Source organism: Rattus norvegicus, chromosome 1 (genome assembly GCF_021556685.1).
Source record: "Rattus norvegicus strain SHRSP/BbbUtx chromosome 1, alternate assembly SHRSP_T2T, whole genome shotgun sequence".
NCBI lineage: Eukaryota > Metazoa > Chordata > Mammalia > Rodentia > Muridae > Rattus > Rattus norvegicus.
Genome location: NC_141534.1, coordinates 67159595 through 67172397, shown reverse-complemented (window position 1 = coordinate 67172397; position 12803 = coordinate 67159595). Strand labels below are relative to the sequence as shown.

At 44.9% G+C, this 12803-nt stretch overlaps 1 protein-coding gene across 13 annotated transcripts in view; it reads right to left on the bottom strand.

Moving 5' to 3' along the window:
- Positions 1-9304: 9304 nt before the first annotated feature.
- Fam120b (family with sequence similarity 120 member B) overlaps positions 9305-12803 on the bottom strand; it is a 46249-nt gene continuing 42750 nt past the window's right edge. For 9 of the 13 annotated variants that reach the window (XM_087553203.1, XM_087553214.1, XM_087553222.1 and 6 more), the window contains 2 exons: positions 11386-11437; positions 9307-11245 (listed from right to left, as the gene is read on the bottom strand). In XM_087553203.1, coding sequence (XP_087409329.1) covers positions 11397-11437 — 41 coding nt within the window. In that variant the 3' untranslated portion in view covers positions 9307-11245; positions 11386-11396. 13 annotated transcript variants of the gene reach the window in all.

The window sequence follows — 12803 nt, the reverse complement described above, 5'->3', positions numbered from 1 at the left end:
CTAGCTCCGTAAGGAAACTTGAGACGTTTTTGTCTGTGTCAGGAACACCAAGAGTGGATTCCGAGGAGATAACACGAAAACTGAGAATTCTCGTTCCTTATACTGAGGATCTGAGAGTGAGTATTGTTTGTTTGTTTGAAAACACAGGGTATCATGGCACCCCGGCACCTCAGCCGGCTTCCACCTTACTGTATAGCCAAAAATGATCTTTTACTTATTCTCCCACCTCTGCCTTGGAGATGGGTCTTTTGTGAACATCTACAGAAATTAAAGTGTAAATGACGTGGAGAAATTTGTCCCAGTCTAGTTGTGATAATGTGTAAACTAGGAGTTGGTAAAAATTCTTAACTTCTCACATCCATCTGGTGCCCAACACATTTGCTTTTTGGAAGTTGTTTAAAGATCATATTTTAATTTTATTTAAATGATACTATTTAGGCCCAACAGTTGCAGTGATAGGGACTTGACTGGATATGCACAGTCTTTGAGGAAGCTGGTTCTTACAGGCATAGCTAGGCATTCAGTAGATGTCTGGCTGTGGATGAGGGGGTATTGAGGACACAGAGGGTGGTGCTAAGGTCAGAAGACGTCCTTTGGCCTTGGAGGACTCAGGAGGTAGGAGAGAGAGCAGGCCCCTGCTAAACTGGGAAGGACAAGCTGGTAATATGGCCTGTGAGATCCAGGCCCTGATTGAGGTCTGGGCACTTTCTAATGCCACAAAGAAGCTTTTATAGACATAGGAAGATTCTGGAAGTTGTGATCACAATAAGCACATCGGAAGGACCTCAAGGGTGTGTGGCTTCGGGCAGGGAAGGAATGATGGCGTTCTGAGACATGGCTTCTCTCCATCCTAAACAGATACTTACAGGGATGCTGTCTTCCTGGGGACATATGGAAGACACTGGACAAAGAGGCTCCAGAGACCCCAAGCAGAGCTTGGTCCAATCTGGCCCCAGTTGTGTGGGAAGCTGGGCAACTAGACCACAGCTGTCTAGCCTTTCGTTCTGCTGGAGACGCCAGCACACTTTGCCCACTGAGATGAAACACCAAAGTGGTCCCCAGGGTCATAACTCCCCTTCCAAATGGCCTTTATGTGCTTAAATGTACCCTCCATGTGGATCAGTTTGCTATCAGACTGTGCATTGGCAGAAGAAAGTAGACGGGACTTTGTGACCCTTGATCCCCAAATTTCTAATATGAAAAGAACAGAGCCCATTCTGACCCTGACCTTGTGCTCAGGTGACCGTCCTATGCTGGGAGGACTGCAACATGAACGGGGTGGCTTGTTATAAGATGTGGTTCCAATTTCCTGACCCTTGACAGAGGCCTGGAACTCCTAGGACCACAGCAGAGCTCCCCTCCACCACTCAAACTAGGCAAGAGATGTTTCCCAGGACCGACTGTTGTTAATGACAGCTTGTTTGTCCCCCCTCACGCCAGATCCAACAGGGTGGGGGAAGACAGATGTCCGATCATGGGGCAGAGCTGGGATGGAAGGCTGAGGCTCCACAGAAATAGGCCAGTGCTGGAGTCAGGCCCAGTGAGCCCTGGGAAAGAGAGGCAGACCTTGCTTTCAGATTCCTCAGCCCCACCCCCAGCTGTGCCTGAGTGGGGCCCGGGGACAGTGGGTGGGGTGAGAGGGAGAACAAACAGGAATGCCTAGGAAAGAAGGCCACTGTGGATCCCGCCCCTCCTCCAGGCTGTTCCCCTTTGCCTGGCCTCTCAGCTCACACTTCCCTCCAGCTTGCCCCCTTCCCCTCTGCCTCCCCTAACTCCATTCCAGAGCACAGATAAAAGTGGAACCTGAGTAGCAAATGTTTGTGGTGTTGCGCCAATCAAGGGTCCCATCACCAAGGTAACGGGCACACTTCACAGCTCTGTGAACAGATGGTCAGTGAGCAACAGGCAGCATATGTTCCTGTGAGCCCTGACACAGGCACAGATGGAGGGTGGGCAGGAGGTGGGCCTGGGACATAACCTGACATTTCCTTGTCTCCCTTCTCATTGGGGTGCATTGTCAGAGGGCACTGCCTGAAATTAGCGTTCTGGGGGCTGCTGTACGGCTCCCAACACTGCAGTGCAGCGTCAGCCCTGCTTAACCAGAGGCCACATCAGTAGCCGCGGCAGCCACCCAGCCTCATTTAGCAGCTGTCGCTTGGCCGGCCTGCATTTTCAGCTTCTAGTTTATGTGGCTGTTTACAGCCGAAATCACACTTTTCTTTTGTGAATAAGATCAAGGGAGAATCCATGGTGTCCTGAGAGGTGGCAAGAGCTGAGAAGTTGGAAATACGCTCTCGTGATAGTTGAATACTGGCTAGTATGACACAGTGACCTCAGCTTCCTGTGGCTCAGGTACTCTCTGTATTTGACTGACCTTTGCGATGGCCAAATGGGATGTCAAATATTTCTCTCCGTCATCTTGGGTGTGGGATTTGTTCAAGGGGGGCTTAGGAAAGAATCAATAATACAGGTACCATGGTGTGCCTATTTCATACTGACTGCTCCGCCAAGCCTACAAGGATCTATTTGTAGATTCCCACCGGCACCATCTAGCCAGCTCCAAGGCCCAGGCCTGATAGACACTGGGCCGAGAGTCTCTATGTATCCACCAGGGTAGGTGAAGGATGGGACATGAGGCCCAGTAGCCACTAAAGGTGGCACTGTTTCTCCTCAGGTTCATTACTGCAGTGTCTGCTGGACCTCAGACCTAACAAAGCTCAGTGGAGAGTGTCCCTACGACTTCATTCTGTCCCTGGTCTCTACTCTCAGGTCTATTATAATATTGACTGGATTCATGAATATCCTGCTCATTTGAAACCAGTACCCGCATAGTTTGTTGTCTAGTGACCTTGGTACATTAGTTTGGTTTCTATAGCTGTGATGAAACCTCATGATCAGAAGCAGCTTGGGGAGGAAAGGGTTTATTCAGCTTACATGTCCCGAGTTCACAGTCCACTGAGGGAAGCCGAAGCAGAATGCAAACTGTGTGGGTACTTGAAAGCCGGAGCTGCTGCAGAGGCTGGGGAGGAGTGCTATTCCCGGGGTGCTCCTCCTGGCTTGTTCAGCCTGCTTTCTTATAGAACCCAGGACCGTCAGCCTGAGGATGGCACTGCCCACACTGATCGCTAATTACAGGCTTGCCCGCAGTCTGATCTTATAGAGGTATTCTCTCAATTGAGCTTCCCTCCTCTCAGTTGACTCTAACTTGTGTTAAGTTAACAGAAAAAACTGGCCAGGCCCCTTAGGTAATATCCACTATCTCTTGCCCGCTGTAGGAATGTCAACAGTAGATTCCTGCTGTTTTTTTTTTTTTTAAAGATTCTTTTTTAAACAAACTTATTTATCTGTATACTGTACACAGTAGCTGTCTTCAGACACACCAGAAGAGGGCATCAGATCCCATTACAGATGGTTGTGAGCCACCATGAGGTTGCTGGGAATTGAACTCATGACCTCTGGAAGAGCAGTCAGTGCTCTTAACCAATGAGCCATCTCTCCAGCCTGCTAGACTGGTGCTCAAGAAGGGCCTGATAAGCTGTTAATATGCCTTCAGATTTCTGCTTCTCAGTGGAAAAATCCTGCACGAAGGTGTTATTAGGAGGTAGACAGGAGAACACTCGATAGTTCTTTCTATGAAGATCACGTGGAGAAAGGGTCAGAGGGACAAACTTAGTTACTAGGCAGGGACAAACTTTCTGTGTCAGTCGAGATACACCTCCCTGCACCCCTCCCCCATCGCCAGTATTGGGGATTGAATTTAGAGCTTTGTGTAAGCTAAGCAAGCACTCTGTCTACTGTTTGAGAAATGGTTTCAAAAGTTCCCCAGGCTGGTCTCGAACTCCCTTTAGAGCCCAGGCAGACCTTGAATTTGTAATTCTTCTGTTTCAGCCCTCTAACTGATTACAATTACAGGCCTGTACCATATATATGGGTTCAATTTCCAACCCCCACATGGCTGTTTAGAACTGTCTTTTAAGGCTGGAGAGATGGCTCAGTGGTTAAGAGCACTGACTGCTCTTCTAGAGGTCCTGAGTTCGATTCCCAGCAACCACATGTTGGCTCACAACCATCCATAATGGGATTGGATGCCCTCTTTTGGTATGTCTGAAGACAGCGACAGTGTATTCACATACATAAAATAAATAAATACAGAATAAATAAAAACAACAGAAAAAAACCCTGTCTTTTCCTCCAGTCCTAGGGGAGCTGATGCCCTCTTCTGTCCCCCAGATCAGGTATCCAAGCAGTTCAGACGTAGACAAGCACAGCACAAATATAAATTAATCTTTACTAAGAAAGGACTCACTTTACTGGACATGGTATTGCAGCCCTGTAATCCTATTAGGAGGCCGAGAAAAGAGTACCTTGAATTTGATTGGCCTCTGGCCAAAGATTACAAAAATACGCCAAAATTCACATTTTGTATTCTCACAAAACGGCTTGCCATTATATCTTCAGTTCTTCTAATATTTCTAGAGTGATGTTTTGATTCCTTTGTCATTTCCTCCTATGTGCAACCTGTAGCTAATTTATCTGGTTTCTGTAGAAATTACATTCATCCTTCACATGGCCAGTAACGGACTGCACTTGTCTTTCAAAGCATATAGGAAAAGCAGAGCGGCAAATCAAAATTGCAATAGATTTACTTTCTTACTGCCCGTGTAATCACCTTACTGGAGGTCTGTATTTCTTTATTTGACTTTGTTATGGTCTGGCTAACTTCCATTTCAATCTGAGGGACTTTCTTCTGCATTTCTTCCTTTAAAGATTTTAAGTTATTTACCATTTTTATTACCTGTGTGTTTGTGTGTGTGTGTGCTTGTGTATGTGTGCTTGTGTGTGCATGTGTGTGTGCTTGTGTGTGCATTTGTGTGTGCATGCTTGTGTGTGTGCTTGTGTGTGTGTGCATGTGTGTGTGCTTGTGTGTGTGTGCTTGTGTGTGCATGTGTGTGTGCTTGTGTGTGTGTACTTGTGTGTGCATGTGTGTGTGCATGTGTGTGTGCTTGTGTGTGCATGTGTGTGTGCATGTGTGTGTGCTTGTGTGTGTTTGTGTGTGCATGTGTGTGCTTGTGTGTGTGCTTGTGTGTGTATGTGTGTGCATGTGTATGTGTGCTTGTGTCTGTGTACTTGTGTGTGCATGTGTGTGTGCATGTGTGTGCATGTGTGTGTGCATGTGTGTGCATGTGTGTGTGCATGTGTGTGCATGTGTGTGCATGTGTGTGCTTGTGTGTGCATGTGTGTGTGTGCTTGTGTGTGTGCTTGTGTGTGCTTGTGTGTGTGCTTGTGTGTATGTATGTGTGTGTGTGTGTGTGTGTGTGTGTGTGTGTAGACCTGAAGACAGCGTGATCATCTTTGCTTGAGTGGCCTCTCCCACTGTGTGGGCATAGGCATCTGACTTAGGTTCTCCAGCTTGTACCGGGTGGCTTCACCTGCTGAACCGTCGCACTGGCTCTTTTGGCATTTCCTATAAGGCTGGTCTAGTGATAAATCTCTTTAGCTTGTTGGGAGTACCTTAACCTTGTCCTTATTTTAGAAAGACAGGTTTGCCTGATAAAAAATTCTTGGTTGACAAGTTTTCTTTTGCAATAACTTAACAACAGTTATTTATGTGAATGTGCCTGCTTGTACATGCACCATGGACGTGAAGTACCCATGGGGGCCAAGGGCATTGGATCCCCTTGGTACTGAAGTTACGGGCAGTTATGAGATGCCTCGTGTGGGTGTGGGACAGTGAGACACCTCTCCAGTATTTTGAATATATAAATGTGTTGTCTATCTCCCAAGACTTCTTAAAAAATATCAGTGGTAATCTTGGGAGTCCCTTGTATCTGATAAGTCAGTTCTCACTTGCTTTGTTCAAGATTCTATATTGCTGGCCCTCATAAGTCTATGTGTCTCTCTAGACGTCCTGTTTTCTTGGATGTATACATTCTTTTGGGGGGAGCTTTGAACATTTTTCTGTGCTCTGCACTCCTTCTCCATTTGTGTTCCAAGTTTTACAGAATTCTTGCTGCACGGTGGAGTCCCTGGTGGTTTGAATGAGATACCCCGTAGCCTTGGGCACTTGAACACATTTGGTGGTGGTGTTGGGAGGCTCAGAGGCGCACCCTTACTGAAGGAAGTGTCACTGTGGCTGGGCTTTGAGAGCTTAAAGCCTTGTCCTGCCCCGAATTTGCTCTACCCCTTCTTATGGTCAAGAATGTGAGCTTATGGCTTCCAGTTCCAGCTGCCCTACCTCCATTCTGCCAACAGCCTTATCCCTCTGGAGCCAGAAGTCTAAATGAACTCTTCTATAAGTCTCCTTGGTTATCATGGCAATGGAAAAGTAATGGATATGGGGCTCCGTGGGCTCCTTACATTGTTTCCTGTTATTCTTTACATTTCTAAGTCGTAATAACTTCCAAATTTGCTCTTTGTCTACTCAAATCTACTCCATAATGTCTCTGGGGATTTGTCTTTATTTCTGTTATTATACTCCTTTTTGATATATACATACACACATATCTTTTGGTACACATACACACACATATACATATACACACATATATATATATATATACCATACATATATATGTAAATGGTCTTTGTTTTATTCATGCATTTTTAAAAAGAATGATCAATTTTATGTATATGATTACACTGTAGCTGTCTTCAGACACACCAGAAGGAGGCATTGGATCCCATTACAGATGATTGTGAGTCACCATGTAGTTGCTGGGAATTGAATTGATCACTGGAAGAGCAGTCTGTGCTCTTAGTCGTATACATTTCTTAATAGATGTTATTCATGCCTTCTTTCAGAGTTGCAAGCATGTTTAAGGAAGTCTTGTCCAATGACTCTGATGTGTTGATTTCTTCTGGGATATCTTTTGAATGCACCACATCTTTCTGATTTGTTATATGTGTGACTTTGTTGATGAAAATTAAAAATGTTGAATTTTATGGAATTATACCTCTGAGAACCAGTCTTGATTCCCAGGGTTTGATCTCTGATGACTGAAAGATATCTTGGTGCTGCGAGACAACTTGAGTGAAAAGCCTGGATTCTTGTATAAAAGACCCTTTCTGGGTCTCCTCCTTTTCCTGACCATGTATGTTTGACTTCTAAATTTGCCCTTACACTAGGTTGCTTTTGAATGTTATGATCCTTAAAAGATTGGCTCCCTGAATGACAAAAAATTTACTTTACATGTATGGGTATTCTGCCTGTGAGTATGTCTGTGTACCACATATGTACTCTGAGAAGTCCTTGTTGGCTACTCTGTGGGTGCCAGAAACAAACCTGGGTCTTTGGGAAAGCAGCCGGTGCTCTTAACTATTGAGACATCTCTCCGACTCCTATTTCCAGGTTTTTTTTTTTTTTTTTTTTAAATCTTGTGGAAGTTACTCAAGTTAGGGGAGTTAACACATGATGGCCAGCCTCTGTGCCTGCTTCTCAGGAAACCAAACCAGCAGCTGCCACACAGTGCCCCATTACTCGAAGGGCAAGGTGTCCTACTTGTTTGGCCCTGGCAGTCTAAACCAGAAATGTACACAGGGCTATCACTGGCTGAGAACTGAAGTAGAAATTAGCTAATGTATCAATCAAGCTTACCTTGTATGACTGCTACTCAACTGGAGTTAAGGACGTTCAGAGCGACCTGATATCTTCTGTGATATCAACGCTCTCCAGTGAGTTTTACTTATTAATCTTTATGTGCATCAGTGTTTTGCCTGCATGTCTGTCTGTGTGTGTCAGATCCCCTGGAGCTGGAGTTACAGTTGTGAACTGCCATGTGTGTGTGCTGTGAATTGAACCCAGGTCCTTTACAAGAGCAGCCAGTGCTTTTAACTGCTGAGTCATCTTTCCAGCACTGCAATGAGTTTTCTTTTTTTTTTTTAAATTGGATTTTTTTATTTACATTTTAAATGCTATCCCCTTTCCCAGTTTCCTGTCCATAAGCCCCCATCCCATTCCCCTTACCCCTTCTTCTATGAGGGTGTCTCCCCCCCAACCACCCACCCTTTCCTGCCTCCTGGCACTGACATACCCCTACACTGGGTGGTCCAGTCTTGGCCAAGGGCTTCCCCTCTCATTGGTGCCCAACAAGGCCATCCTCTGCTACATATGCAGCTGGAGCCATGGGTCTGCCCATGTGTACTCTTTGGATGGTGGTTTAGTTCCTGGGAGCTCTGGTTGGTTGGTATTGTTATTCTTATGGGGTTGCAAAGCCCTTTGGCTCCTTCAATCCTTTCTTTAAGTCCTCCAATGAGAACCTCATTCTCAGTTCAATGGTTGGCTGCGATCATCCACCTCTGTATTTGTCAGGCTCTAGCAGAGCCCTCTCAGGAGACAGCTATATCAGGCTCCTGTCAGCATGCACTTCTTGGCATCAGCAGCGAGTTTTTAAATGCAATACGTTTATTGGTCTAAAATAAATTTGCAAATGATTTTCTTGACGGATATTTTAGAATGGCGAGCTAACTGTTATGGGCAAAGACTTGCTTTTATCTTTCTGTTGCTGTTTATATTATTTTCTTATAGGCAGAAAATGTGATTTTAGTAAATTAGCTTTTATTATTTTGTCTGAGGTTCATAGTTAGGTCCTATGAACTATCCACATGTGTTCAAAAAGAACACACACTGAGAGGCGTTTGCTGCTCTGTTCCTATTAGAAGACACTTATTTATTAACTTGTTGAAATGAATGTCATTGTTCTTGCTGTACCTGACCTGTTCGTTTCTAGAATGAATGTTATGCTATCCATCTTGCATTTGACTTGTGCTTTGAGATTGATCCTAGCATAGAATGTGAGTGGCTTTTCTTTTCACCCTTTTCCTAGTTCATATTATATTTATATTTCTAAAAATATTGACAGATAATAAAAAATATTGTTTTCTAAGCAAGAAAAGGAAATGTGCCTTTCTTTTTGTCTCACCCAGTATTAGCCTTTAGAGTTCAGAACTGCTTAGTCATATCTGCACACGTCACTGATTTCTTTCCCAATGCCGAGTCACACAGTCTCTGCATTCCATGGCACAGAGCGGTCGTTCAGCCTGAGCACGCCCATTTCCTCTTAGAAAGGATATATGGGTCAAAGTTTTGATTCCTGAAAACGTGTTGATTTCTTTCCCCCTACTCTAGAAACACTGATTATAGGACTCCGAACTCAACATTATTTTTCTATAAAGAAATGAAAGATATAGTATGCCTGCCAAAAATGGTAACACAAGGCTTGACACCAAAGGCAGAGAGGACGCAGAGGGCTGTCTGGACCACAGAATAGGACCTTGTCTTTAAAAAAAAAAAAAAAAAGAAGTGAAGTATGAGTTTAAAAATGTATTTTTATTTTAAATTGATATGTGGAAATTCTATCACAAGACTTGACTGGAAAACAATGCTGTCCCCGGAAAAGTTCTAAATGTGATTAATATTCCATCAACACAGTGGCTTATTTAAACTTATTTAAATGTGACTGACATACACACTTTATTGACAAGTCAGGATGCAGCTTCTGTGACGGAAAACAACTTTCACGGAAATATACTTTCAGTCTAAGAGATCAGAATCTTAATTCACAGTCACACAGGTAAACAGCAAGGAAACAGAACTCCTAAAGGCAGCGATGTCAGAGAGTAGCAGACAGGAAGAAGACGGTGTTCAAGGGAAGGACCAGAAAAGCCAGTTCCTAGTCTAGGCAGCAGACATAGCAGTACAAGCTCTCCGGACACACTATGCTCAGTCCTCCGGGAGCAGAAAGGGGCTGAACAAACACAAGCATGCTCAAATGCGGGAGATGGGGCTGTACCCTTCTGGTAAACACAAGAATCTCAAGGAGAAACCCAAGAGCTCCTACAGCATGGCTGAGCCAGTGGTCTGCAAAACTGTAAAGACGACAAGGAACATTTTAGAAGCTTATCAAAATCTTAAAGACCGGAGCACTAAAAGGACACATCTTCCAGTGAGCTTGCATCTCCTCAGGGAACTGCGTGTCCCTAGAGATAGAGCAGGGCTGTAAGGGCCCTGGACAGGCTCAGCTACTCTTGTTTCCCCAGTGGAGATGGATAAGAACCTCAGAGTTTAAAGAAGATCTTACTGTAACCCACTCTGCTTCTTTAAAAATCTATTTTTTTTTAACTTATGTATTTCATCTTTAGGGGTGTTTTTCCTGTATGCATGTCTGGGCATCACTGTGTGCTTAGTGCTCACAGAGACCAGAAGAGGCTTTCGATTGCCCTGGAACTGGAGTTACAGTTGTGAGCCACCGTGTGGGTGATGGGGATCAGACCTTGGGTCTCTGGAAGAGCTGCCACTGTTCTTAACCACTGAGCCATCATTCCTCTAATCAGAACCAACTCTCCCACAAGAAAGCAAGAATTTAGGTTTTTTTTTTTCCTATCCAAATACTTTGTGGATCAAGAAAAAAAACAGGGGGTTGGGGATTTAGCTCAGTGGTAGAGCGCTTGCCTAGGAAGCCCAAGGCCCTGGGTTCGGTCCCCAGCTCCGAAAAAAAAAGAACCAAAAAAAAAAAAAAAAAAAAAAAAGAAAAAAACAGATGAATGCTTATTTCTGCTAGATTTTTCTAATGAAAAAGTAATTTCTGACTGATCATATAGCTATTAGATATTATGTATGGTGGTCTGAATGAGAATAGCCCCATAAGCTAGTATGTCTGAAAGCTTGGTCTCTGGTTGGTGGAAAGGGTTAGGAGGCGTGGCCTTACTGGAGGGGGCGTGGCTTTGCTGATGGAGGTGTGTTGCTGGGGGGGGGTGGGCTTTGAAGTTTCAAAACCCTGAGCCATTCTCAGTTGGCTAGCCCCAACACGATGGCCATAGGCTCTACCACCCTCTGGAACCCTAAGACCTAAATTAAATGCTTTCTTTTGTAAGTCGCTTTGGTCATGGTTCCTTTTCACAATAACAGAAAAATAAGAAGACATCATGATTTCAAAGACCAATGATTTGAGGAAACATTTTCACAATTTAATAGTCAGCAAATGTTTGGAATTAGACTCCTGCTAAGGTCAGAAGAGCATTCTTGACGTTAGTGTCTCGTGTTCTGGGTCATGGGAGTCAGGAGCAACGTCTGAAACAAACCGATGGGATCTTTTTACAGTATGTGCAGGAGAATCCACTGAAAAGCAATCTTTCCTTCCTTTAAAGTGTGGTCCCAGTTACTGTCCCTCTGATGAGACTGGGTGATGCCACTCTAAACACTCCTTGAAGGACGGCGGAGTCCCGGCGTTGAACCTTTTCCCACACTCTTCTGGAAGAAGCAGACACAGCTTGAAACAAGTCGGTGGATCCCGGTTGGGAAGCTGGCCCACGAGACACATTAACTATTTGGCCCTCAGCTATGAAGACAGAGCATCTGCTGGTTCACTGAGGGGCTGGGGAGGACTTTACCTGTACAGCACCTAGTATCTTCTCCAGTGGTCATGCTCATGCTGTCTGCCTCCTGTACCAAACAGAGACGAACACCAAAGTGAGAAGAAATGTCTCCAGACACCAACTCAGAGAAGCGGCCTGGTTCTAAGTGTGCACAAAGACGGATTGCTGAGCTGTACTGGGAGACAGAACATTTTTCAGTTGTGACCACCTGTCATTAAATTTTGCTCCATAATTATTCCATTAAAGTGGAAGCAATTAATTAGGAGGCAGTGCTATTAGTAGAAGGAAACTGTCAAAATTGTTTCTTTTGGTGCCAGTTCTGACCATCTGCAGGACATCTAGATGTTTATTACTGCTAATGACTGTGGAAATGGAAATTCATATGCAGATGGCTCTCAGACGACTTCCTGCCAAGCGCAGAGAGAGCCACGTGTAGCTTTTCCAGGGCTGAGCACACAAGTGCCCCAACCCCGCAGTGTAGCTGGCCACTTCCTGCCTCTGACAGACACGGGGTGTTGGGAAGGGGCTTGGAGCTGAACTAGCCTTGAAGGAAACTGAGAGTTTCCATATCTTAAAAACAACACCTTTTGGTTGGGCATGATGGTACTCAGGACTCAGAGGCAGGTGGATTTCTGTGAGTACCAGCCAGGATAATGCCGCAGAGTGAGATCCTGACCCTGCAACACCATGCTTTTCTGTAAGTCTTGTTCTTGGCTTTCTTTGCTACACGGACGTGATGGCTTTAACATGCACGGCCCAATGACCCCTAAAGTGTGAGGGTGACAACCCAAACAGGTGTCCAGATGAACACAACCTTCGCCACCCCTGCCATCGCTGCTCCCACCCCTGTGGTTTCCTAGTGTGCAGGCCCCTCTCAGTCACCGAGAGAGACAGAGTGAAGAATCTCGCCGAAGTTTACAGCTCTTAATGGAATGTTAACAGGTTTTCCTCACCAGCTGGGCTGAACAGTAGCCAGGGACAGGTCAAAGCTTCAGCTCTCGCCCCCATTTGCTCACAGGGTGGCTGAGCTGGGCCTAGATTTTGATGTTGACGACCTCTGGGGTGCACTCCACCCCATTTGCCAGGCTGCAGCCCCAGCAGTGACCCTGGCGGCTCAACCATTTATACAGTCATGATATTGTATGCTGTGTCAACTATGCCCAAAGTGAACACTTCCAAGCATTCTGAGCCTTTCCTAACACGAAGAGTTTTGTCCAGTTTTTTCCTAATCTTGAAATAGTAACACCTTTCTACTTTATATGTTGTAGAAATTAAAAAAAAAAAGTATTAAAGACAGGAAAACCCCACTAGGAAAATGTGCTGGCCCAAAACACAAGCCCAGTCATTTCACTGAAAAAGTAGATTGCTTCATCTTTAAAACAACAACAAAAAACTCCAATTAAGGACCAACTGCACAAACGGGCACATAAGTA